Raw genomic sequence first — 26,936 nt, 5'->3', positions numbered from 1 at the left:
GGACACTAGCTGAGTTCGATCACTGGCGGCCATCCTCTGGCTTCTCTGCTCCCTCATCTGCTCACTGACACTGCAAAAAGCAACTCCCACTACTGAGCCAACAGCTCGCTCCTAAAATCAGAGGGCCAAACCAGAGGTCCTTCTTTGACCCCAAATGTGCTCTTCTTCCTGTCCCAGGTCAGCGTTTGTATCTGACACAGATAGGCAGGGTGTCCCTGCAAAGGGACCTGGATAGGGGCGTGATGAGTCCTGAGTGCTGAAACGCACGGCTAGGAGCATCCGGATATTTTCTTCAATACTGAAGGATGGAAGACGGACAGCTGTGGCTGGAGAAAGTGTCCCCCTCCTCTCCCCCTTGAAAATCCAAAGCCCAGACTCCCTTTGAGATGAGTCCTCTCTACCTGGCCGCCTCAGCTGGAAGGGAAAAGGGAGTATTTCCCTTTGGTCCCCAGCTACCCAGGGACGCCGCCCAGCTCGCATCCACCCAGCGCTCGGAGCGCAGGATGTGCAGCCAGGCCCAGGGCGGCCCCGCCCCTACGCGAACTTGACCGCACCCTCTTCCCCCGCGTGGCCGGGCCTGACGTCACAAGGCACCCAGCCGCCGGCGCCCCGCGGTGCGCGCCCCGAGCCCCGCGACCGGTCGCGGCTGCTTTCCGGGCGCTCACCGCCAGGCGCGCGCGTGCCCGCCCGCGTCCGTCCCTCCCCCCCCAACCCCGTCCCCCCGTCCCCTGTCCCCGTCTCCGCCAGCAAAGCGCCGCGGAAGATGGCGAGCCTGGCGCCCGGGGAGCACGCCGCGCAAGGATGCCCAGCCCCGGCTGCGGAGGAACAGGCGCCGCGGCCCGGGATTCCCGGGGAGGAGGCTGCACCGGAGGCAGGGCCGGCGGGCGCGGGGCCGCAGGTGGAGGAGGCCGCGGGCAAGGTGGCCGCCGCCCTGACCTGGCTGCTCGGGGAGCCCGTGCTGTGGCTGGGCTGCCGCGCCGACGAGCTCCTGAGCTGGAAGAGGCCGCTGCGCAGCCTGCTCGCCTTCCTGGGTGCCAACCTGCTGTTCTGGTGAGTGCTGGGGCTGGGTGGGGGCTCCCCCCGGGAGGGCAGGTGACCTTGGGGCGCCCGGGGCCGGATGTGGCCTGGCAGAGGTGAGCTGGGCACTGCGGTGGAAGTGTGACAGCCCCTTCCCACTTGCCTGGTCACCTGTCTGAAACAGGTCGTCACCCGCTTCAACTTTCCTCCGGACGCACTTCCCCGTGAGTGGCGGTCACCCTTGCTGCGGGTGTCCACCCTCCAAGGGGAGGTGATGGTCGGCTGACCCACGTGTGTTCCTGTATCTAGGGGTGTCCCAGAGCTCTTGAAAACTTCCGGCCCTGCTATTGTTAACTCGCGGGTCTTGACCTGTACTTCCAAGCCTGGGGGTACATGGGCGCTTGGACTTCAATTGATTTTTGCACCCACATAGGTATATATATCTGGGCCAGCTTAGATACAGTCTCAACACTGCTGCCCTTCATCAGCCACCAGAGATGGGCAGTGAATGATTTGTTTTTCCTTCCCCTGGAGGGTTGTTGGGTTTACTGTCTTTGCTCCCTGATGAGAAAGCAGGAGGTAAACAAACAGGTGGATTAGGCACATCGCCCCGCCCCCAAGGTTGCACGGCGGGGTGGGGGTGGGGGAGGCAGTAGTAATTTCAGGCGAACTCCAGAGCGAATAGACAAGAATGTTCTTTGAATAGCCCCAATCAACAGGTTTGCTTCACCAGAAAATGTTGTGCCTAAGGTAAGCAGCAGGCAGCGTCTGGCTCCTTCCCCGAAGGATGTGCCCTATCGTCTGGTACAAGTGATCTGACGGCAGAGAAAAGCTTTCTTTGTTCGCCAATTGTCTTCATAACAAACATGACCCTCGCAGTGCAGAATAAGCAGTTTCCCTAACAGACACCTATTGACAGGGCATAGTTGGGAAATCAATGCACAAGAGAGATATAGCCTGTCATTTTTCTAGATCAGCTTGAGCAACGTGAAGGGTTTTCTTTAGATCCCTGCCAGCCTTGGTTTCCTCTGGAAACGAGCTGTGTCTTGTTGCTGTCTGTGGATGTTAATTAGCTTTGGGTCTCTCAGCTCCGTTTCTGGAGTTTATCCCAACTCTCTATCCTGTTGTAAAGTTAGTTACCTGAGCCCTTAAATAAAAAGGTTATATTATGTTGAGCTAGACCGGGGTGGGGGGGCGCACACAGGAAACCAAGTCTTAGGGCTGTGTCTCACGTATTTACCAATAAGCAGCATGTTTTCGGTTTTGTTTATCTAAAAACACCCCAGTTCCAAAGCTTGAAGGTACAAAAATGTAAACACTTTGAAAATCTTTCCCCTTTGAAATCTTTCCCCTTTGAAAATCTCTTTCCCACGCCCATCCCCAGTTCTCAGCTTCCTCCCAGAGGCCACTGGGGCTGGAGCTCTCTTGGCTTTTTTTTTTTTTTTTTTTTTTTTTTACCAGAGAGGGCCTGTTTCAGCAGACTGTGGGCTGGCATAGTAAGGAGTCCTCATTTAAGGGTGGGGCCTTGTTGACCACTTCCCTGTTTTTTCCAATGCATAGCATTCCTCTGTAAGACGTCTCCAAGTATTGAACCTCCTCAGGAGGCTCCGATGTAGTTCCCAGCACTTGCATTTTTAGTGTGATAACCGAGCCTTGAACGTGTATCACTTGGTATACAGCAAAGCATTTTAAAGGATGACTCCCGCCCGTGAAACTCTTGGGTCAGAGGGCATGTGCCCTTGTCACTTTAATGGCTGTCACCGTGTTGCACGTATTACCACTGTGTTGTCACTGGGTTCTACCAGATTATTTGCCCAGATTATTTGAGTGTGACTGCTTATGCTGCTGTACTCTTGCCAAGAAGATTTTGCAAAATGTTTTCATCTTGTAAATCTAGTAGGTGGAAAGGGCACTTGGCTGTGGTTTTAAATTTGTATTTGTCTGAGACTGTTCTCCTCGTGTTCAAGGCCACTATAATTATCTGTTCTCTGCCATGCCTATTTATCTGTAACAACTCTGGTCTATTTCTTCACTTTAGACATTGACCTTCTTATTGACTTGCTGAAGCTCTTTTTATAGGATGGATTTTTAGCATAATTAATGTAATAAGTGGCATACATTTTTCCTATGACTTATTCTTGTGTGTGTGTGGGGGGGGTTGTGTGGGTGTTTATGGTTTATGTGTGTTGCTGGTCCACATCTGTGTGTGTGCATGTAGTAGAGGCCAGAGACCCTCTTAAATTGCTCTCCTTAGTGGTTTTCAACAAGGTCTCTCACTAAACCTGGGGCTCATCAATATGACTGGATTGGCTGGTCAATGAGCCTTAGGGATCTGCCTGTTTCTAGTCCTTCCGTGCCGGAGTTACAGATATATGCCATCACTCCTGGTTTTTCTGTAATGCTAGGGGTCTCAGGTCTTCATGCTGTGTGGCAGCCACATTCCCGACTGAGCCACCTTCCTAGACTCCCTAGGACATATTCACTAAGAACAACTGTTGGAACTGATTTTTTTTTTTGTAGAAATAATTTAAAAGTGTATTTGACATTTTTCATATGAGTCTGGTCTCCCATCCATTTTATTTACCACTCTGATGGAAAGACAAATAGTGGCCAGCCATGGAGCCTGGTTGGCATCTTATTTGTTTTCTTTTTCCTGTGTGCAGTAGCTGGATTCCATGCATGCATTTCTACTGACAGGCGGCCACCCTGCTCCCTGAGTGCTGAAGCACTTGTTGCTCCTGTGTTATAACCCACTGGGCTTTGTGACTCCTTTATTAACGCCAGGGCTTCTTTTGAAGTCTTCCTTATTTGTTTCTCTGAAGTTAAAATACGCTTTCAGAGTTCACAACAACAACAACAACAACAAAGCCAGTTTATTTCTTCGCAAATGATCTGGTCTTTGTTTTCACTCCTCTTCTCCGTTCCTTTTTTTTTTTTTCTTTTTTTTCGAGACAGGGTTTCTCTGTGTAGCTTTGCGCCTTTCCTGGAACTCGCTTTGGAGACCAGGCTGGCCTCGAACTCACAGAGATCCGCCTGGCTCTGCCTCCCGAGTGCTGGGATTAAAGGCGTGCGCCACCACCGCCCGGCTCCTTTTTTTCTTAAAAAAAAAAAAAAACAAAACAAGTTACTACTCTGTAATCCAAACTGGTCTCAAACTCATGACAGTCCTCCTGCCTCAGCTTCCGAAGGACTAAGTTCCTAAGACTAAAGGTGCAAGCCATCATTCCCGGTTACAGATGACCTCATTTGGTTCTTAATATTCTGTGTTCTGCTAAAGCTTGCGTTTTCTATGAAGAAAATGAAGAAGTCAATATGTTAAAAATATAATGGGCAATAGAATGAGGTCCTGTCTCAAAAACAAACAAAAAAGAAAAGCCCACATCTTAGCATAAGCAGTGGGGTGCTTCATTTATCATTGATGCTGCTCTGCTCCGTTCTTGTGGAAGATGACTTTGTAAATATACAGTTTGCATGATTTAATATCTGGTCCTAACAATTGCTTTCAAGATTTTGAATTTGACTCAGAAATTTTGACATTGACTACCTGACCATGATCTGTAATATTAGTGCTGTGTGTTTAAAACCAGGATTGAAACAGGCCCTGGGGAGTTGGGCTATCTCCAGGATGCATTCAACAAGCAGATGGAAGGTTCTGTGGTGATGTTGTGACCCCCAATATATTGTGCACCCTAATAAACTTATCTGGGGTCAGAGAACAGAACAGCCACTAGACATAGAGGCCAGAAAATGGTGGCGCACACGCCTTTAATCCTATCACTTGGGAGGCAGAGATTCATTCGGATCTCTGTGAGTTCAAGGCCACACTGGAAACCGCCAGGCATGGTGACACACACCTTTAATCTGAGGAAATGATAACAGGAAGCATATATAAGGCGTAAGAACCAGGAACTAGAGACTTTTAAACATTTAACTTTATAGCAGCAGTTCAGCTGAGATCCGTTTGGATGAGGATTCAGAGGCTTCCAGTTTGAGGAAACAGGATTGGGCTGAGAAGTTGGCAAGGTGAGGGTAGCTGTGACTTGTTCTGTTTCTCTGATCTTTCAGCATTCATCCCAATACCAGGTTCTGGGTTTGTTTTTATTAATAAGACCTTTTAAGATTTGTGCTACAAGGTTCTAGGAAGGATGGATAATTCACTTTGTGATGGTCTGGGTAGGACAGAGTCATTGTGGATGGGAGAGACTGCACTGTCTTAATGGATTGTACTTCAGCTGGACCTTGATGGACAGGAGTAGGTCTTGGATTTGGGCAGCTGTCTAAGGGTGAAGAATACACCAAATGAAAGAATGGCAACTTTTTGTTTGTTCGTTTGTTTGTTTCTAGACAGGGTTTCTCTGTGTATCCCTGGCTGTCCTGGAACTCCCTCCATAGACCAGGCTATTCTTGAACTTGGAGATCCCGAGTGCTGAGATTAAAAGTGTGGGCCACCACTGCCAGGAGAAGAGCCATATCTTTTTTTTTTTTTTTTTTTGGTTTTTCGAGACAGGGTTTCTCTGTGTAGCTTTGCGCCTTTCCTGGAACTCACTTGGTAGTCCAGGCTGGCCTCGAACTCACAGAGATCCGCCTGGCTCTGCCTCCCGAGTGCTGGGATTAAAGGCGTGCGCCACCACCGCCCGGCCGAGAAGAGCCATATCTTAAAGCTATACTTAACAATCTGGTAGCGAAAAGTACCAACGGGACAAAATGTAGATGAGGTTGGCTAGGTGCTGTGGGGACATATTTGGGGTACAGTGCTTGCCAGAAGTGCCATGTTTAGTGTTTGGACTTAATTTTTCTGTGATTAGGAAGGACAACAAAAGTGCCCTGTGAAATGTGCATAAATACTAAATATGGATAAACAAATTGGTGTTCATTTATTCCCACCATGGACAAATTCACAGCAGTGGAGATAAACAATGGGTACAGACAACAGCACAGATGAATTTCCCAAGTGTCGTTTGGAGTAAAAGAAGCACAAAGTGACATGCGCAGCGGTCCAGTCGCGCTCTGTTGCAGACTGACTTAATTTACAGTTCAAAGATGAGTGAAAGGAAGCCAGACTGATCTAGGGACACACACATAGGAGCTAAAACCACGGACATAGCATCCTTTCATCGGACACACATACATATTCTTATGACATACTTACGAAAAGTGCGACCATGGGAAGAGATGCCAAAAATAGATCTTTAGTCATATCGTGGAGAAGTGTGATTACATGTAGGATGAATATAATGCCAGTCTCTGGAATCAAGGTTTCTACAATGGGAACAAATCAGACCACAGTTCAGCAGGCCGAGAACCATACAGGGCTTCAGAATGCACTGTCTTACTCATTTGCCTTACAGGGAACACATTTTCAACGTGGAGGCCACAAGTCCACACTGGGTGTCTTCCTCTATCTTGCTCTGTCTTAGTTTTTGAGACAGGGTCTCTCACTGCGCCCGGAGCTTGCCATTTGAGTTAGACTGGCTGTTGAGTCCCTGTCCTCTAGTACTGGGTTACAGACAGACACCACGTGTGGATGCTGGAGATCTGAACTCAGGTCTTCAGGCTTACCCGGCTTTACCCACTGAACCATCTCTCCATCCCCTTGATAAATGTATTTTTTTCCCCCAAGACAGGGTTTCTCTGTGTAGTTTTGGTGATAAATGTATTTTTTTATAAGTGTATTTTTCATTGTATTTAGTTTAAACATTAAGTGTCCCATGCTTACCTGGCTCATCCGGGGGATGTGACTGGGGGTGGTGGGAGTATAATATGGGATACCTAAACTGGTAGAGGATCTGAAAGGCAGATGGCCAGAAGGATGTGATGGGTCTAGGTCGCTGGATAGTCTTCCTCTAGCTCCAGTACGGTGGAGCTGGCTTCAGAGGGCCTTCAAAGTAGAAAGGACTCAGTCTATTAAAAAAAGCTCTAGCCCTTTGGATATTGAGCCTTCAGCAAATGTTTCTTGAGCAGAGGCTTCCTGGTGGCCACAGTGGCTCTTTGTGAAGCGTTCTCTCGGCTAGTGGCCATCCTGTTAGACATACGGTTCTTGACGATTTCATACGTTCAGTATTCTTTTCTACTACATGTCTCTAAAGAATATTGCGAGACAACTTGGGTCATATTTTCCAATATTACAGAATTACAGTTAGTGATTCCAGAACAGTATGAAGACGTTGTTTGGGGGTGGTTGTTTCGGCATCAGTAGGGATTATTTTTCAATTATTAATGGGTCCAGTCCAAATTCTTAGCTCATTTCTTGCTGAAATGCCTTCACTCCACTACAGAGATTCTAACCGGTGGAGCACGTGCCCCCATAAACTCTTCCATAAGTTACCTTGGTTGTGATGTTCTATTGCAACCATAGAAAAGAAATAGTTCCATTTCTGTTTGACCTGGGTTATCGGAAGACACAGCGGAGCATATGTTCAGTCCGCTGCTGGGTCCAGGGATTCAGCAGAAGTCCAAGGGCTCCACTTGCCGCTGAGAGCTTCCCTTCTGCTGAGGAGGGCATGGCTGCTTCACCAGGTTGAACACTCAGTACAACCTGGTTCTGAGTTGCATGTCACAGTCTCCAGGACTTTAGAGCATAGGGCAAAATGCAGATCCTGGGTAGTTTGGCAATGCTGGTGAAAGCTTTGTGTGGAGTATTAACTGGATTTAAAAGAAGGAATCTGATTTTAAAAATGGGGTTAATGCCAAGAGCTTTTGGACACAGGATAACCCAGGAATAAAGAGGGACTGAGCTCTAGGTGCCTCTCAGACTAGAGAGGCTTACCTGGCTCATCCGGGGGATGTGACTGGGGGTGGTGGGAGTATAATATGGGATACCTAAACTGGTAGAGGATCTGAAAGGCAGATGGCCAGAAGGATGTGATGGGTCTAGGTCGCTGGATAGTCTTCCTCTAGCTCCAGTACGGTGGAGCTGGCTTCAGAGGGCCTTCAAAGTAGAAAGGACTCAGTCTATTAAAAAAAGCTCTAGCCCTTTGGATATTGAGCCTTCAGCAAATGTTTCTTGAGCAAAGGCTTCTTGGTGGCCACAGTGGCTCTTTGTGAAGCGTTCTCTCGGCCTCAGTCCTCAGTACCAGCAAAAGCAGAGCTGATCTCAGCAGATCAGTGCTTATATCTTTAAACCAGCCGGGTTTTCCTCTGTGCTGTAGCGGCCTTGAACCTCGGAGCCACCTTTTAAGGCAACGTCAGTGATTTTTGCAGAGATTTAGTTAATCACTTTACCTCGGCTCCATTTGGCCTGTCTGCCTTTTTATCTTGTTCTGTGCATGAATGTTCTCAGGCTGCCCCAGTTGGTCCAAATGAGTACAAGTAAATGAGGTGTGTCATTATTCCTGCTGCTGGGAACAGAAAGATGATGGAGACACGGTCTGATCCCTGGGTTGGGGATAGGGAGAGAAACAAGTTAGTGACTGTGTATTGGACAGGCTATGCTGTGGGTGTTAAACTACCACACAGGAGCCAGGAAGAAGAAGCAGGACTTTTTGGGCAGTGGATGAAGGGATGCTGTGCCTTTCAAGTGTTACCTAAGAATTCACATGTTGGAAATGTAATGCTTAAATTCATCTTAATGGGATTTGGAAGGAGCAGCTTTAAGAGGTGGTAATTAGGTGAGGTCATAAGGCCAGGTCCCAGGAAGGGAAAGAAAGCTTGGAGCTGGTGGGCTTGCTCTGTCTTGCCATGTGATTGATGCCCTCACCATGTTATGTTGCAGCAAGAGGGCTTACCTGATGATGACATCATGTTCCTGGACTTCCCAGCCACCAGAGGCATAGCCAAGCAATATTTTTATTCTTCAAAATTTCTCCTCTCTATGATTATTGAGTTAGAGCAACAACATAGACCAAGACAAGAGGGTATTGGGATTGATGTGGGGGCGGGGAGGACGTGGATTGGTCAGCATGTCCAAAGTGCAATTGAACTGATATGCATTGACTATTATATTTTGACTGCATAGTTGATTTATGGAAACAGAACACCCAGTAACAGTGATGAATTCTTCATATAGAGGAAGGAGGAGACAGAGTGGGGAGGTGGCTTTATGTGCTGGTTAGGAGGAGAAAGTTTGGGATGGCAATTTATGAAGAGGGTATTACTAGACCTCGCAATATCCTCATTCCTTTTCTTACTCCGAAGCACTAGGGACTGAGCCTAGCGGCTACAGCACACACACACACACACACACACACACACACACACACACACACACACACGCTAGCTAAGTGCTCTACTGCTGAACTACATATCCAGCCCCTTTAAAATTTTGAGACAAGATCTCGATTAGTTGCCCAAGCTAGCTTTGAACTTGTGACCCTCCTACCTTAGTCTCCTAACTCGTTTGGATTCAAGCCTTGTGCCACCAGGCCTGCCATATTCCTCCTTTTCTCTAGGGAGAAAACTGTGTCTGTAGCTTAGGACTTTATGCTGCAATCCTTTCAAATTCTGCTACCAGCTTTCCATTCCCTCTTCCGAATGAACTTGAGGAGCAAGAGCCTGGATGATGGGCATCCGCCAGCAGAAAGCTTGGTGGTGGGAGGGCCCAATGAAGGTGGTTTCGGTGTGGGTGAGAAAGAAGAAATGGATTCAGGCAAAACTGAGGGAAAAACCTGGGAAGACTGACTCGCTTGGCAGGTGGGAAGTGACTTAGTATGTGACTTAGTATGTGAGAAGTGGCTGGGAATGTTAATAATCAATTTGAGGGCCATTTGAGGTTACACCAGGTTAGGGTTTTGGAGAGGAGGGGTTCTGTCCAGTTTGGGAGATTTTGAATTTGATGGGCCTGTGACATCCCAGGCAGATTACTCACATAGGTGGTTCTGGGGTCAGATCCACACACTCATGCCCAGGGTTTGGGTCAAGTGGAAGTGCATAGCTGTGCATGTTGGGGTTTAGTTCTTGAAGAGATCACTGGGGACCTTTTGTTGGGAATGATGAGAGGAAGTGCTGAGGAAGCCAATGTTACCAAGATGAGTGGAAGCATCTTATGGAGAGGAACGTTGTGTGGTGGTCCCAGGCTTAAGTTGCTCCTGAGAAGCCAGCAGAGGCAAGCACTGAGGAGAGTGAGCACTTGCCGGTGATTGACATCCTTGGCCTGTTCAGCATCACTTTCCACAAAGATCTGAGGATCCCAGACCCCACTTGAATTGGGGTAGGATTCTCCCTCATTTTCTTTCCTCCTTGCTACAGAGACATGGCTCTGTATTCCTGAGCCCCTGTGTGATTTGATCTCAGACCAACTCATGACTTACTTGGTCACCAGGGGAGTTCCAGTGGCCTAAGAAATTCTTTTCCTCTACTACCGCTGAATGCTTATGTCCTTCCCAATTAATACATCTTCAGGTAGTAACATGAGGAGCTGGGGCTTTAGGAAGGTCATGGGGTCACTGAAGGAAGAGCTTTGGTGAGTGGGATTAGTGTCCCTTACAAAAGAGGCCCCACAGGCGGATCTCTGTGAGTTCGAGGCCAACCTGGTCTACAGAGCGAGATTTAGGAAAGGCGCAAAGCTACACAGAGAAACCCTGTCTTGAAAAACCAAAAAACAAAAAAACAAAAAAAAAAAACAAAAGAGGCCCCAGAGAGCTCATTCACTTCCTCCTCCCTGTGGGGACATGGCAGGAAGGTGCCACTCACAAACCAGGAAGTGAGCCTCAAACCAGATACTACATCTGCTGTGCCTTGTCTTGGATGTCCCAGCACCTAGGAATAAGTTGTGATTTACACGCTGCAGAGTTCATGGCTTTCTTTGCTTAGCAGCCCGAGCCAACCAAGACTCTTGATTCAACACCCACTTTCACCTATCAGAAGCACCATGACCTGCATCCCTGCAACCTATCTGTGTAGTCCTAGGCCTCTGCTCCATGCCTTTCTCTGTCTATTCCGAAAACGTCTGGGTGGGTGCTCTGCAGCACAGTGGAGTTTGTAGAGAAGGGAACAGTGGACGGGCGAGATGGATGATGACCTGTGAGGGGTGGAACTGAAGGGGCTGGGTTAGAAGGTACCGTTTCCTCTGGTGCTGAGAACGAGGTAGAGACAGGTGTGCCCACAGCTGGAGTGGGAGGAGGCAGGCGATGGCATCTGACGTCTCGCTAAAGGAGGAGATGGTATCTCATGAGGCAGAGGAAGATGAGGCAGGCTAAGGGACCTGCAGAGACCCACTGGTGGGGGAGGGTATCATCACAGTACAAATGACTGGGACACATGGGGACATAGATGGCACTGTTTTCTTGGCTTTCTGTATATTTTATCACTTTTCTCTGATCATATTTTGGGTCAAATTCTGGGTCTTAGATAAAAAAAAAAAACAAGTCCATGATATACCTACAGATCATGGCAGACACTTTGGGATGGGAGGGGTCTTAAGATAGTTGGGGATTCTGTCCCATGATTCTTGGTCCTGTGGATCTTAGCTTATTTGGAGACTTGGGTGAAGGGAAGACTGCCCAAGTGTAAACATGCTGAGCGCAGACTGCTCACTGCCACTCTCCTGGTGGGGACTCCAGACATGAGCATCTTCAGTGTTTTCCAGAGCTGACACTATTTTGATTTTATAACAGTCAAAGCTGAGACTATCACTTTGCATAAACATAGAGAACAAAATGACAGAAGTATGATTTTAGGGGTCACTTTAGGGGTTGTCACATTCATTATTTTTTAAAATGAAACTCAAGTCCCCAATTGAAACATCAATTTAAAAAAGCACCATGTTCTAACAGAATACAGCCCCCGAACATGCTAAGTTCATACCAACGCAATGAAGATGGTGGTAGGAAGCGATGAGAAACCCTTGTTTTCAGTAATAAATCTATAAAAGTGGGAAACTCTCCACCGGAAAACACAGCAGTGGGTGACATGGATAACCGGGGGTCTGCGTTGAGACGCTTCCCGCAGCGCTTTCTGATACCTGGTAGCATGGTCCAGAACTGAAGCCTGGGGGAAGCTGTGCAAATAGACATGGGGCAGAGTGCTGGGAACACCTCGGATTCATGACCCCTTCGATTCTGAATTGAGTTTTCGTTGCTGTGTGTTCAGAAACCCTTCACGGTTGCCAGGTTTTCCAGGACCCTCACATTCAGTCACACAGCCCCCAGTTTAAGAACTGGAATCTTAGAAGGCAAAGGCAGCTCATCCCGCCAATGGAAACCCAGCGGTCTCACACACGGCTTGCTTTCCCTGTCAAACTTTTAGAGAAGGAAATCGAGTTTTTCCTAGCACCCACGGGGACTTCTTTCCCATAGGGACCCCCACACTCTCACAGAGGCCCCCCCCCAGAAGTCCCCACCACCCTCACAGGGGCCCCATCCCCACAGAGGTTCCCCCTCCCACAGAAGTCCCCACCCCCACAGAAGGCCCCACCCCCACAGAAGGCCCCACCCCCACAGAAGGCCCCACCCCCAGAGAGGTTCCCCCTCTCCACAGAAGGGACTCACTTCCCCAGAGGTTGCCCCCACCCCCACAGAGACAACCTTTGTTTCTGCTTCAGGCATCCATTAGCCAGGCTGGGTTCCATTTTTGGAGTTGTCAGGTGATTCAGTTTCATCACATTTCACTTCCTCTTTGTGTCTGCCCTTTTGACCCGGAAATGGTTGTTTGTGTACAGGTAAAGTGTCGTGTGGACTCTGGCTGGTCCAGATGCCTTCGTGGCTCAGTGGGGTAGGGTGGGGGTGTTTGGGATGCTGGCTTGGGTGACTGTTTGCGAAAGTGACGCTGCCTTTAAGGAAGCTCTTTGGAACATTGGGTGGAGTTGGACTGCTGGGCTTCAGTGCAGGGTTTTCACTGACAGGACACAAGAGGATGTTGGGAGATGCTTGTCAACTTACCCGTCACTGGCCCAAGTCACAGTGCTGTCCTTAGCTTGCCCAAAACCACTGTCTCCTGCCTCAAGGCTCTGCCATGTCTCCATCTTCCTTGACCAGCCTTTTCTCTGTCATTAGGCTTCAAAATCACTCCCTCAGCCAAGATGTTTCTGGCCACCTGACCTAGGCTTGCCTCTTACATTCATGTATGTTCTGTTGTTAAAGCAAAATGCTCACAAATGGGTATTTATAAAGAGCAGCATTTTTTTTTTTTTTATGAGATAGGGTTTTACTATGTAGTCATGGGTAACTCACTATGTAGAACAGGTTGGTCTCAAACTCACAGAGAGCCACCTGCCCCAGCCTCCTGAGTGCCGGGATTAAATGTGTGCGCCACTATACCTGACAACATCATGGATTTGTTGATTTACGTTCTGGAGTCTGGGAATTCCCAGAACATGGTGCCCCTGTCTGTCAGCAGCCGTTGTCCTGTCTCAGAACATGGTGGAAGGAGGAAAGGCAGGCAAAAGGAAGCGCAACTGAGGAAGAAGGGGCCACATTTACTTTGAGAGCAAGCCCAGTCCTGTGATGACCAACTCCTCCCGGATAGGAGCATTCATTAATCTACTCACTAAGGGTGGAGCCCTTGACCCAAATCAGTTCTGTTGCCCCATCTCCCAACATGCTTGCCCCAGGAACTTAACTGCCAGCATATGAACTTTGAGGTACACATTTGAACAATAACATCTATGAATTTCTTTCTCTCTCTCTCTCTTTCTTCCTTCCTTTCTTTCCTTTCTCTCCTTCCTCCCTCCCTCCCTTCCATCCTTCCTTCCATCCTTCCTTCCTTCCTCCCTCCCATTCTCCCTCCCTCCCTCCCTCCCTCCCTTCCTTCCTTCCTTCCTTCCTTCCTTCCTCTATTCCTTCCTTCTTTCTTTCTACAAAAGGAAAACACTTTACTCCTAATGGCTATGTGTGATATACTAATAAACTGTTTCCCAAAAGCATGTTTTGTAGAACTTATACATGCTTCAGAAATTAGCCTGGTAAAGTTGTTTGAAGTTAATTTAAGGTCATATTTAACAAGCAAGGTAACTATGAATCTGGAGAAGTGCTTCCTTTAGTCTAAAATTTACAATATGTAAAACCCAGCATACATTAGAATTAAAAATATGTCAATAAATGTCACTGAGGCTCGTGCCTCTGATGTGTTAATATGTGGCAGAGAGGATATAGAATTTGTTGTACTGAAAATGAAATTTGACCTCATGAGTAACAGCAAGTATGATGGCCCTTACCCAGTTCCAGGGGCTGTCGGTCCTTTAAAACAAAACCCTGCACTACAGCACTAAGCCTTGTTTGCATTCAGACACTGGAGCAGAAGGGCGCCTGCAGAATGTGATCGAGGGCTCGCCTGCTCTCGGCTTGGATACGGGCTAAGGGCCCGGATGCTCTTTGGAGATTTTTTTCCCAATCAAATACAATTTTACTTAGGAAAAACGTACATTCTTTCTTAAGACTTCATTGGTCTTAGTTCCTCATTTTATTCTTTATTCCTGTAAGATATGTAATAACATTTAGTATCCTCCAATAGGTGAGTTAGAAGTGGATTTTGGGAAAGGTTGAGATAGGCTGGCCTATAACTTACCCTGACCTCACAGAGATCCTCCTGCTCCAGCCTCCTGAACATCAATGAATCTCATTTTCAGCTGTGCTTCTGTCCTTCCAAGAATTTGTTAAACTCTGGAAGCATTTTATTTATTTCTCTTTGTGCTTAGTTTTCCAAGTCGTAGAGACAGAATTACAAATTTCGTCACCTTGACCTCAGTCAAAGGCAAATTAGAGTGGCAGTGACAGAACATGATATGGAGAATAATGCATATAAAATCAAATCCTGTTTTATGTGCATAGACACACACACACACACACACACACACACACACACACACACACACACACACACAAAACACTCATACACATCCATGCCCATACACCTGAACACCAAGATACACACAGGTGTACATTCATATAAACAGATGTCCATGTCTATATGTAGACACACACAGAGACACATGCATGTGTGCATGCATACACACACACATGCAACCCAGACACAAACACGGTGTATATGCATATACACAGACACATACACAGACATGCACACATACACACAGACACATACACAGACATGCAAACACACACACATGTGTATACACAGACACATGCACACATGCATGCACACATACACACAGACACACGCACATCTTTTACATCAAACTGTGACCTTCTTTTATTGTTCTTCACTTTGCTAATCCTCTTTCCCTCAGCTGTTGCACACTCAGCTTTCCTTAGACTTTCCTAATGAATATTCCTGTAACATCCTTAAAATGGACTTCCAGTGTAAGGCAGACCCTGGCTGAACTGAGGATCGAGAGAGAGTGGGGGGAGGTCTCATTTCTTCTGGAGAATAGCTTAAGTGCTGGTTTGAGTTCTTCGTTTTTTCCACATAAACTCTTCCTGCCCGGCTTCCACTGTGGTCATTCAAATCACAGTTTTTGGTAAAATTATTTCCAGTGGAGCTAAGTAGTTGCCACGTTTATACTTCTCTTCTGTGTACACACACACACACTTCTGTGAGTTGAACCCAGCTTTGCACATGCTAGTTAAGTGTTCTGCAACTGAGCTTCAACGATGCTGCTCCTACAGCTATTTCAGCTTGAGGCAGGGTCTTGCTATGGTGCCTGGAAGTCCTAGAACTCATGACATAACTGCTTCAGCTTCCCAAGTAGCAGGAAGTAGAGGCCTGTGCCCCCAGCCTGGCCTGGACGAGGAGGTAGGCAGGCTTCCAATGCTGGATTTCTCGATTAGCTTTTTCTCTGAAAGTTTCTAGGGACTTCTCTCTCTTCTTGGTTTCTTTCTTTTTTTTTTTTTTAATTTAAAGTTTTTTTTATTCATTTTACATACCAACCACAGATCCCCCCTATCATCCCTCCTCCCCACCCTTTATTCCTTCCTCCAAAAGGGTAAGTTTTCCCATAGGAGGGCAGTTAAGCCTGGTACATTCAGTTGAGGCAGGGCCAAGCCCCTCCCTGCTTTATCAGGGGTGAGCAAGGTGTGTCAGACCATACATAATGGGATCCAGAAAGCCAGCTCATGCACCAGGGGTAGATCCTGATCCACTGCCAGGGGCTCCTCAAACAGACCCAGCTACACAACATATGCAGAGGGTCTAGTCCGGTCCCATGCAGGTTCCACAGCTGTTGTCTATAAAGTTCATGAGTTCCTACTAACTTGGTTCAGTTGTCTCTGTAGATTTCCCCATCATGATCTTGACCCCCCTTGCTCATATAACCCCTCTTCCCTCTCTTCGACTGGACTCCCAGAATTCAGCCTGGTGCTTGGCTGTGGATCTCTGCATCTGCTTCCATCAGTTACTGGATGAAGGCTCTATGATGACAGGGTATTCACCAATTTGATTACCAGGGTAGGCCACCCTTACCACTGTTGGGGTTGTCTTTGTGGATTCCTGGGAATTTCCCTAGTACCAGGTTTCACTCCAACCCCATAATGTCTCCCTCTTTCAAGATATCTCTTTCATTGCTTTCCTACTCCATCTGTCTGTCAGCTCAACTATCCTGGCCTTCATGTTCTCATCCCCCATCCCCTCCCCTCTACTGCCCCCCCCCCCCCATCTACAGTTTACTCATGGAGATCTCATCTATTTCCCCTTCCCAAGGTGATCTGCATGTCCCTCTTAGGGTCCCCCTTGTTTCCTAGCTTCTCTGGAGCTGTTCTCCTTGGTTTCTCGATACTGTGTCCCAACAGACGACACCTGCTCTGTCTTGATTCATTGTTCTAGGTTTCCTCTGCAAGCTCAGTCCCTCAGTTGCAGAAGGTTTTCGTACAACAGTGAGTTGTTTTCTGTTTTTATTTTGTTTTGTAATTTTGGTCTTCTGGAAATGCGTTAGTCAAACATGGGGCTTCTTCAATGGTTCCTGATTTTTTCTCCACATTTCTCTCTCTCTATCTTTGCTTTCAGTTCCCCGCTGGAACTCTTTTATCTTTCAGTCACTTAAAATTTACTGCCTCACTTTTAGTTCTGAGACATTTTTCTCATTTTTGATTTCTCATTTTGGAATGCCCTTGTTTTTGTTTCTAGATTTGGGCTTTTGGCTTTTTCTCCTTGAGAATTTCAGGGGAGCCGATTGAAGGTTTTCCTGTGTTCACGCAGTGTTCATACACAGAGGACAATATGTGTTTTGTCTTTTGTTGGATGTTGGAGGCTTTCTCTGAATATTTAATAGGGAGCCTTAGACTCCTATTCCCATTTCACAATGAGTGACTCTGAAAAGGAGCAAGGTGGGCAAGGGTGTGGTTTATTGTGGCTCGTCTGATGAAGACCCTCTTTTGCATTTTGAGGGCATGGCTGGCAGTACTTTGGCCTGCCCACTTTTGGAATGAGCTGACTGGCACATGCCTCCTGTGGCATCAGGGCAGGGCATAGAAGTAGTGGAAGCCTGGCTGTTTTCTGGGGACTGAGTTTGAGAGGTGGAGGAGGGCGAGGATGGGAACTGCGGCGTCAAATGATAATTGGTACCCCACTCCCCTGTGTTCAATGCAATCCCCATTCCTGCTCTCCTCAGCTCTGAATGTGAAGCCTGCCTTTGGATGTCTTCTGAGAAGAGGCCTCTATTTCTGTAGGGATAACAGAGCATCTATCCCGAACTTGTGGTGTGGATAGTGAGATGGGATGTGGAATTCTCACTCTTCATTGTAAAGATTTTGGTTCCTGCTCCCCAACCCTATTGGTGAAATTATTAAGGCCACTCCACGTAGTTAAAAGGAAGATTTATTTAGTAGATAACTTACAAATGAAGGGATAGGTAGGTCGCGGGGTCTGGGGAAGGTGTATCGCAGTCCAGCGGTGTTCTCTGGAGCTCTGCTTGGCCCACCTCCACCGTCTAGGGTCCAGGAACAGAGAGCGCTGGCCCATCCAGATCTCTGGTCTCCAGGACCCTAGATGGCCACAGATGTTGACTCAGATCTCGGGTCTCCGGGCACCTCCCTTGGCCCCGCCTTGTAGGCGTGACAGTTGCCGAAGCTTCAATGGGGGTTGGAACTTCCAGATCAAAGCTGGAATGGCTACCCACTGCACAACCCCATCATCCCTTACCTAGCATGTAGGTCCAAGTGTTCCTCCACTGCTGACTCAGTAATCTTCTCCAGCATCCTTTCTGCCCAAAGGTCTTTTTTTGACATCTAGGTTGCTGTTCTTTGGTCTTCTGCTTGCACACCTTGGTTCCTGTTACACTTTTATCCTGGTGTGCTTAGGAGAGGGAGGGACAGAAAAGTCTGTGTTTAGAGTGCAGCATCTACAAGTCAGTCCTTCCCCACTGTAGGGCTGTCTCCAGGAGATGGCATGTGGTCTGCATGCACTGTGATGTGCAGCAGTTGCTCACCAATCACGTAGGTGAAGCTGAAGTGACAGCTTTCATGAATGTGGGAAGAAGTGTGTGCGCAAGTCCCCTGCTTACCTCCCTGGAGGTGGAAGACACTTTCTGTTCTTTCCTTTTCTTCCTCCAAGGCTGGTTGTGCACTTATGAGAAAAGTCTTTCCCAATCAAGTATGTGACACTTCATATATTTTAAATTAAAATTTGTCCTAACAGTCAGTCAGTTCTGAGTACTTCCTATCCATGGTTTGGAGTTTTCACAAAGAAGAATATTCACGGGTGTGTTGCTTACTTTTTGTCACTATGACTAAATACCTGACAAGAAGTAACAGAAAAGAGGGAGGGGGAGGGAGGGAGGGAGGGAGGGAGGGAGGGAGGGAGGAAGGGAGGAAGGGTTTATTTTGGCTGATGGTCTGCAAGTATGCAGTCCATCATGCATGGAAGGCATGACTGCAGGAGCACAAGGGTTATCCTGAGTCTGCTGCAGTCAAAGAGTAGAGAAGTAAATGCTGGCATTCAGCTGCCCTTCTCTCCTTCTCCCTTTTATTCAGTCCAGGTCCCCAGCCCATGAGGTGGTATCACCCATGTTTGACATAAGGTCTCCCCCTTAGTTAAACCTCTGGAAATGCCCTTACAGACATCACCAGCGGTGTATGTATGTCTTCTGGATAATTCTTAAGTCCGGTCACAATGAAGATTAAGCACTGAAAGTATGAGGTGTATTTAGTTTTTGCTGGTTGTATTAACTTGAAGATGTTATTTCATACATCATGTTGTTTTATTTCTAAAAACTTCAAGCTAAGCAAATAGAACATGATTTGGTAAATAGAGGGTCCCAGTGTAAAAAAATAAACCCCATATATCTTTAGGTCATTGAGATATGACATTGAGTTTTTTTAAATTTTATTTTATGTGTATTTTGCTAGTATGTATGTATATGTATGTGCACGTGGGTGCTGGAAATTAAACTTGGGACCTTAGGAAGAGCAGCCAGTGCTCTTAGCCACTGAGCCATCTCTCCAGCCACAACATTGAGTTCTTAAGTGTCAGTAGTTTTTAGTAACCTAGTGGAGTCAATAAAGGGTGGGCTGAGTAGTTTGGGTTTCCTTTATAACCTTAGCTCCAACCAAAATACATGGATCTCACCATTTGATGTCTCTTGGGAGAAAACACAGTAAGTAGCAGGTATCTTTGGATGTGAGGTATGCATATAACATGTATCCCAAGCTGGTAATGGAAACAGGGGTCTATCCTGTAAATAGGATTCCTTTGGGATAGTCACTTCACAACTTACTTGGTAATTATCGCTGCCTGGAAGACCAGCCTCCAGCAGCACAGGGCTCAAAAGAAATCCACTGCGTTGGTGTGTACTAGGAATTTTCTATCTGATGGGGGCGGGGAAAAAGATCCTCACACTCTCTCTTGATGGTTTCCTTCTTTCTTCGTTCTTCTTCTATGTTCTTTCATTGTCGGTTGAAGAAAAAAAGGTACTCCAAGTTAATTTTAAGGCCTATGTTACAGCAGGAAGGCCCAGCTTCTTTGATGGACTGAACTGGACTGGACTGGACTGAACCCCGAACAGCCATACAAAATTTTTTTTTTATTGATTGTTACCCAAAGTATTTCCTCATACCAAGGTCCCTAACCTTAATTTACATGTCTTACTGAAGGAGAGTATCACATGCCTCCATGACTCTAGGCCTTTGTTATGTGTCGTGTGCAATACACAATAATGCAAGAGCGCCAGGTGTGCCTGACGCATCTTGTGACCAAAGTCATGGGATGATGGCTGTAAAGCCCCTTCAGCAAAACAATCACTGTTTTCCACAAGGATTCTTCAAGGTCAAAGTACTTCTGAAAAACAGCTGTTCATTCTAATATCTACCCCATACAGTCTTAAAAGAATCACAAACCTAAACTTTTATACATAAAACACAGTCAGCTGCACTTTAGATCTTTAGGGTGCGCACCTATTCATCCATAGTTTTTTGTATGAGGAGACTGAGAACAGGAATGAGTACAAGGAGTCATTTGATCATCAACCAACCCTAGCAAGAAAATACGTCAGCCAGTAATAGTTGGGCTGCTTTGTATTTTTTTTTTTCAAGACAGGGTTTCTCTGTGTAGCTTTGTGCCTTTCCTGGATCTCACTCTGTAGACCAGGCTGGCCTCGAACTCACAAAGATCCGCCTGCCTTTGCCTCCCGAGTGCTGGGATTAAAGGCGTGCGCCACCACCACCCGGCTGCTTTGTATTTTTGACCTTGGCTATGTGTCCTTGTGAACCTTATATTGTTTTCTGGGGTTTTTCATCCTAAAGCTATTATCAAAACATCTGATTTAACCTGAAGTCATAAGGCTTTGTTTCAGCTAGTGATGCATACCAAAAACCTGTGACTGTGTCTTTCAGCATTACGATTAAAGGAATTTGAGCCAGCCTGGCTCCTGGGACTTCACTGTGTCTCCTAATCATCAGCCTGAGCTACGATCCATGCAGCTCCCTAAGTGAAACTCACAGGCCCCAGCTGTACAACACCTCCCTGTATCCACCTTCACTCATGAAAACTCTGAATAAGCCAACACCACCACTATCAACCAGACGGTACAGCTTAGGGAGGAAGCCATCCCCACAATAACAATCCACAGGTCAAAAGACATTCCAGGGTCTGTGGTCCTGGGGCCCGCCCAACCGAGATTGGAGCGGGGTGCCTCCCAGTGGGCCGACACCCTGAACCTCAGCTGCCACCGGCTGCTCCTCTGACATGGCCACTGGTGGGTAATGATAAATTGAAGCGCTTTGGGTGAGAAGGGCCTTCCAAGGCTATAGAAGGGACACGAAGAATGCAAAGGGGATGGCAGTAATGACAAATTAGTGATTCATTCCGTTAGCAAGTGTCCTGTGGGGATATGTCAGGTAGACGTCACTGAGCCTGATATTGGCTGTGCTCTGTCTTTCCTGAAACTCTGGGAAGAAACTAAACAAGAGAGTTCTTCTGATATGGGCCTTTTGGGGTCAGCAGAGGGTCTCTAGGAGGGCGGCCACATGGCTGGTAGGATCTAGAGGAAGGGATGGTTTGGATGAGACCTTCAATGGGCAGTAGAGCTGGCAAGGTCACCAGGGATGCAGCCGGAAGGAGCTGTTCCAAACAAGGAAAGCAGCGTGTGCAACAGTCCAGAGGAAAGAGCATCAGTGTGGGGGTGGGGCAGTGACAGGGTGAGGTGACAAAGTTGAGGAGGTGTGACAGTCGGGTCGGCCATGACAGGTCTGGACAGTGGAGGGGGGCGCCAGACTTTTCCCTGAGAACAGTCTGAAGTAGGGGCTGCCCTGGTAGCTAACGTAGTTCCCTGCTTCTTCCTAAGGACATAGTGTTTGGAAGTAGCAAGAGATGAGGTGGAGAGGAGCTAGCCTTGATCTGTAAGGTCCTAGGCACTGGCCCAAGTATGGGGCCCAAACCTTTTAGACCTGGTGAGCCAGTAGGGGGTTACAGATAATGTTTGGCTCTAGCATGAGGCCTTCTGTGACAGAAAATGCTCAGAGGCAAGAAGGTGGGATATGCGGAGACCATTTAGAGGCTAGAGAATGGGAAGTGAGGAAGAAGTCTGCTAGGACCCCCAGATTTCCACAAGGCTACACTGGTTGGAGTGGCCTGAGGTCACCCTATAATCTAGAGAGCCTATAATGTAAGGCAGAGAAGGTCTGAAGTGACCTTCCCTCCATGTGGGACTCTGGAATGGCCATTGACATCCCACCAAGTCTGAAGCCCAGAAAGGAACTATGTGAAATGAGACCCCAGGACTTTTGGAGGGTGCTCACTGCTCACATTCTAGTAAGGAAAGGTAATGTTCTGTCTCTCTCTCTCTCTCTCTCTCTCTCTCTCTCTCTCTCTCTCTCTCTCTTTCAATTTTTTGAGACAGGGTTTCTCTGTGTAGCTTTGGAGCCTGCCCTGGCACTCGCTCTGTAGACCAAGCTGGCCTCAAACTCACAGAGATCCGCCTGCCTCTGCCTCCCCAAGTAAGTACTGGGATCAAAGGCGTGCGCCACCACCGCCCGGTGGTAATGTACTTTTCATGGCTCTAAGGTTAGGGCTTATCATTTGGGCATTAATAGAGAGTTGGGCCTTCATGGAAGACAGTGAGAAACCAGTGAATGATAACATTGTAATTCACAGCCAGTGTGTAAATGCTTATACCAGCTGTTTTACGCTGCTTACCCAGTATGTGTAATGACTCAGTGAGAAGTCTTAAGTATCATTACTAGTACTTCCAGTTTATGGATGACCCCAAGGACCAGAGAAGTTCAGAGACTTGCCAAGGGTATGTAGCTTATGTGTAAGATTGGCTTATAGTGCTTCTTTTCATATCCATCACCATTGGCCAGCCTGCTCGTCAGTATTCTTGGTGAGTCACTGGTGTAGATGTCCTTCTCTGTGCCTGGTCTAGTTGCTGACTGCAACTTCTAGTATTTAGGGAAGCGGACATCGGATGAACATTGGTGTTATGATTTCTCATTCTTTGGGTCTTCAGTGCAAACTTAAAACATTTCCCTTTTGTCTTTTGTAGTCCATTGTCCAGGTGGATGGATTGAAAGGGGCTTCTGGGGCTGGAGAAATGGCTCAGAGTTTAAGAGCACTGCCTGCTCTTTCAGAGGTCCTGAGTTCAATTCCCAGCAACCACATGGTGGCTCACAACCATCCGTAATTAGATCTGGTGTCCTCTTCTGGCCTGCAGGCATATATGCAGCCAGAACACTATATACATAATAATAAATAAATCTTAAAAAAAAAAAAAGGAAAGGGGCTTTTGTGTCTCACGTGGGAGGGGTGACCCTGAAGTTGGGCAGGAAGGCTACCCTGGTTTGTGATTTTTATTTTAAATTTCCTGAGTTGTACCCTGAGGAGTCTAGCCAAGCCTGGCAACTGATCTGTATTTTTGTGAACTTTATGTGATTCTAGACTAGGTTGTGCCCAAATGACCCACAAGCCAGAGAAAAAACAAATATTCCACCTGTCATTGTCCAGGATACATTGAGTTGAGGGAAGGTCATGGCTGTTTATATTCTAGGCTTGGTTGAAAACTTAGTGCCACAAAGGAGCCATTTTACCCTTCTGGGCTCCCGAATGCCACCTTGGCATTTTGGGTTGTTTTGCCAAACTGTATAGCTGAAGGAAACATATCTGACATCAACAGATTTCTGCCAAGGAGTCACAGACTTCCTGGGGACATTGTACTGCACAGCTGTCTAAGAGCATCAGCCTGCTTCCAGTCTCCCCACACCTGGGAGGTGCTTACTCTTGTGATCAAGTTGCACCAGCACTGACCTAGTAAAGTGGGTTGTTTGGTTGGCAGTTAAACCTTTCATAAGAAAGCCTCTTGTGATGAAATAAAGGGAGAAGGAATCTGGTTTAGTTTACGGATGAGGAAACTGAGTCCCAGCGTCCCACAGGAAGCCAGTGACAACGTAGCCAGTGAGGAATCTCCATGCCCCTCTGTAAATGGTGCTGCTAAATGTTGAGCCAGCGAATGCGACAAAACTCAGGAAGCAGAGTAAGAATGTTCTAGAGTGCCCAGATGGCTGGCTTTGTCTGCAGATCTGTGTGGGAACTTGACTATGTTGATCCGGCTGTGTCTCTGGGTCCTCTTTGTGTGTGTGGGTTTTAAAAGAAACATTTTTTATTAGCACATATTTATTCTACATAATCATACATTCATCATGACGTTTTCATGCGTATTTATAAAATATTTTCATCATATTTGCCTCCCATTGTCCTCTCCAACCCCTTCCCACTCCCATCATAATTTTCCCCTTTCCCAGATAGCCCCCTGTCTGTTTTCATATCTTTTTTTTTTTTTTTCAAATGACCTAGTGAGCTTCATTAGGGTTGGTTACAAGAGCACCGGCAACTTTGGAGCTTTTTGAGGGCTTAGAGCGGATGCTCTCACAGATGTCCTAATGCACAGCCAGGACCTTTTAGCTGTGCCCTTCAGGCCTGAGCCTCGAACTTATCCTTGCTCTCCAGACACATGAATGTGCTTGTTAGAAGTCACTTTGATTGAAACACACAATGGAGGGATATTCTCTTACTCAAAGTATCAGTGGCTTGAGTTTGACTCTACTTGAAACAAGGCATTGGGCTCATGGCATTGTGGCCTTCTTTCAAACGATAAGGTAAGTCCCATCCTTAAAAGGCTTTCTGTATAGGAAATTCTTGGCAGCTGAAAACACATTTACCAATCAAAGGAAACATTTTCCTGTTCTAATTATGAATTTACATTGGTGTTTACTAAACCAACTTGAAGACCTGTTAACGTGGACACGGTCACTTGGGAGCACAACTTAATGAAATCTTCATGATAGAATGTTCACTACTTTTCATGCAGCCCTTTCTTCGTTCTTAAATATCACGTGAACTTCATGGGTCTTGTAGGAGTGTCTAGTCCACAGCCTGAAGCGCCTCACGCAGATGAGGGTAGCTATGAATGTGGCGCACTACAAAAATCATGAACTTATTTGAAACATTATGAGATATATTTGTAATTCTTTTGTCACTTGACTGTGAAGTTCACGAGTAATAGTTCTTCTTTGTCAATGTGACCCAGAAAAATCAAAAGGTTGGACACACTTGTGAGTGCCCATATGCACCCAGGACCTTAAGACTTTGACCTTTTCTTTTGAAACAAAACCAGAATAGAACAAAGAGCAAAGACCAAAGAAGTCCCCTAGAACACGTGTTTTAGGGACACTGTGTATGAGCTGTAACTGCTGCGGATTTGCACACAGCCAGACTTGGGGAGATTAAGCTATGAGTCACAGACGGCTTCATGTCTGGGGCCCATTTGCTCCTCAGCTGCACAAAATCCTAATGCATCTCTTCCTGGGGGGAAATGGCTTCTTAGCTGAAGGAGGGACATTATAGAAACATTATTCCTGCAACCTGATGGATGTTGCTAGAGGTACGGACTGTGCAAATCTCTGTCTTTGAAGGAATGAATGTCTATCTTACTGGTATACTTTAAATTTAACTTCAAAATACCTTCAGAGTAAATTAAAAATAGGTGGTATCATTTTGATAATCCACAATGGAAACTTTTAGTGTGAGAATTTTAGCCTCCTTTTTATTGTTTGTGAAAAATAGACAAGTTAAATTTTTATTCTTTTATTATACAAATTGTCTAAATACTTAAAGACAGTAATGAATTTCAGTCTGGGCTCAAGTGCTAAGTATGTTAGAATATAAGTAAATATAATTGAGTTGAAATAAAGATGTAATTTCAGAATTGCTTTTGTGGTTTTTTTTTTTTTTTTTTTCAAATCCACTAGTATTAGTGAATAGTAGTTTTCACTAATCAAAATGGGAATTGAATCTCAGGAGAAATCACTCAATTAGTAAGTTTTGGTTGTTTGATACAGGGTTACATATGGATCAGTCTGGTCTCATTTTTGCTATGGAACTGAGGCTGCCCGTAAACTTCATCCTCTTACATCTGACTCCCAAATGTTGAGATGATAAGCACAGGCCTGTTTTATTTTTAACAGTACCCCTGATGGCATCCGTCAGGTTTTATATATATTCTGGTGCCCCATATGACTCAGGTACAGAAGTTGCCCGGTGAGTGTCCTTTGTGTGAGTTTTGCTTACAAGACCACACTGCATTCCGTCCTTGCTGCACTGCCTGCTGCATCCAAGAGCAGGACCAGGGGACCACTGAGAACCAGTCTTGGGCTACAGTTCCGAGAACGTTAGTGATGACTTGGAAGAACATCTACAGAGAAGCCCAGATAGATTGGGTGTTGTGTGGCCTTCACTGTAGACCTAGCTGCTCTGCCTTGTGAGCACCTGGGCTCCAGGTCTACTGGTGATGAGAAGTGTGAGAGGTCCCTCTTATGACCTTTCCAGTTACATGATGGCAATATTGCTTCAGCTAGGGGCTTGTTATGAGATCCCAGACTGTGGCCCAATGGATGGTGCTTTAGTTTAACGATAGGGTTTTTGTCAACGTGACACACATAGTCACCTGGGAAGAGGGAACCTCAATTGAGGAACTGTTTCCATCAGATAGATTAGTCTATGGGGAATTTTCTTGATTGATGGGGGGGGTTGCAGCCCACGGTGGGTGGTGTCACCCTAGGCAGGTGGTCCTGGGTTATCATGGGCAGGTGGTCCTGGGTTGTAATGGGCAGGTGGTCCTGGGTTATCATGGGCAGGTGGTCCTGGGTTGTAATGGTAGGTGGTCTTGGGTTATCATGGGCAGGTGGCCCTGGGTTGTAATGGGCAGGTGGTCTTGGGTTATAATGGGCAGGAGGCCCTGGGTTGTAATGGGCAGGTGGCCCTGGGTTATCATGGGCAGGTGGTCCTGGATTATCATGGGCAGGTGTTCCTGGGTTATCATGGGCAGGTGTTCCTGGGTTATCATGGGCAGGTGGCCCAGGGTTATGTGGGAAGCAGGCTATGCAAGCAAGGAAGCAGCGTTTCTCCATGGCCTCTGCTTCCATTCCTGTCTCAAGGTTCTTGCCTGGAGCTCCAATTCTGGCTTCCCTCGATGATGGATTGAGTCTGTGAACCGAAATAAACACTTTCCTCCCCACATGGGTTTTGGTTGGAACATTTTATCACAGCAGCAGAGACCTACCTAGAACCTGCCCTCTGAAACTCATGTTGGAATGTAATGTCCATCATGAGAC

General features: G+C 46.7%; 1 protein-coding gene across 1 annotated transcript in view; it reads left to right on the top strand.

The window, feature by feature from the left end:
* Positions 1 to 700: 700 nt before the first annotated feature.
* Positions 701 to 26,936, top strand: part of Retreg1 (reticulophagy regulator 1) — a 131,095-nt gene continuing 104,859 nt past the window's right edge. Inside the window, exon 1 of the mRNA XM_052743052.1 lies at positions 701 to 1,050. Coding sequence (XP_052599012.1) covers positions 764 to 1,050 — 287 coding nt within the window. The 5' untranslated portion in view covers positions 701 to 763. The remainder of the gene's footprint in view (positions 1,051 to 26,936) is intronic.

Source organism: Peromyscus californicus, unplaced genomic scaffold, assembly GCF_007827085.1.
Source record: "Peromyscus californicus insignis strain IS unplaced genomic scaffold, ASM782708v3 Scaffold_18__1_contigs__length_77618521, whole genome shotgun sequence".
Lineage (NCBI taxonomy): Eukaryota > Metazoa > Chordata > Mammalia > Rodentia > Cricetidae > Peromyscus > Peromyscus californicus.
This window is presented reverse-complemented; position numbering and strand designations above follow the sequence as displayed.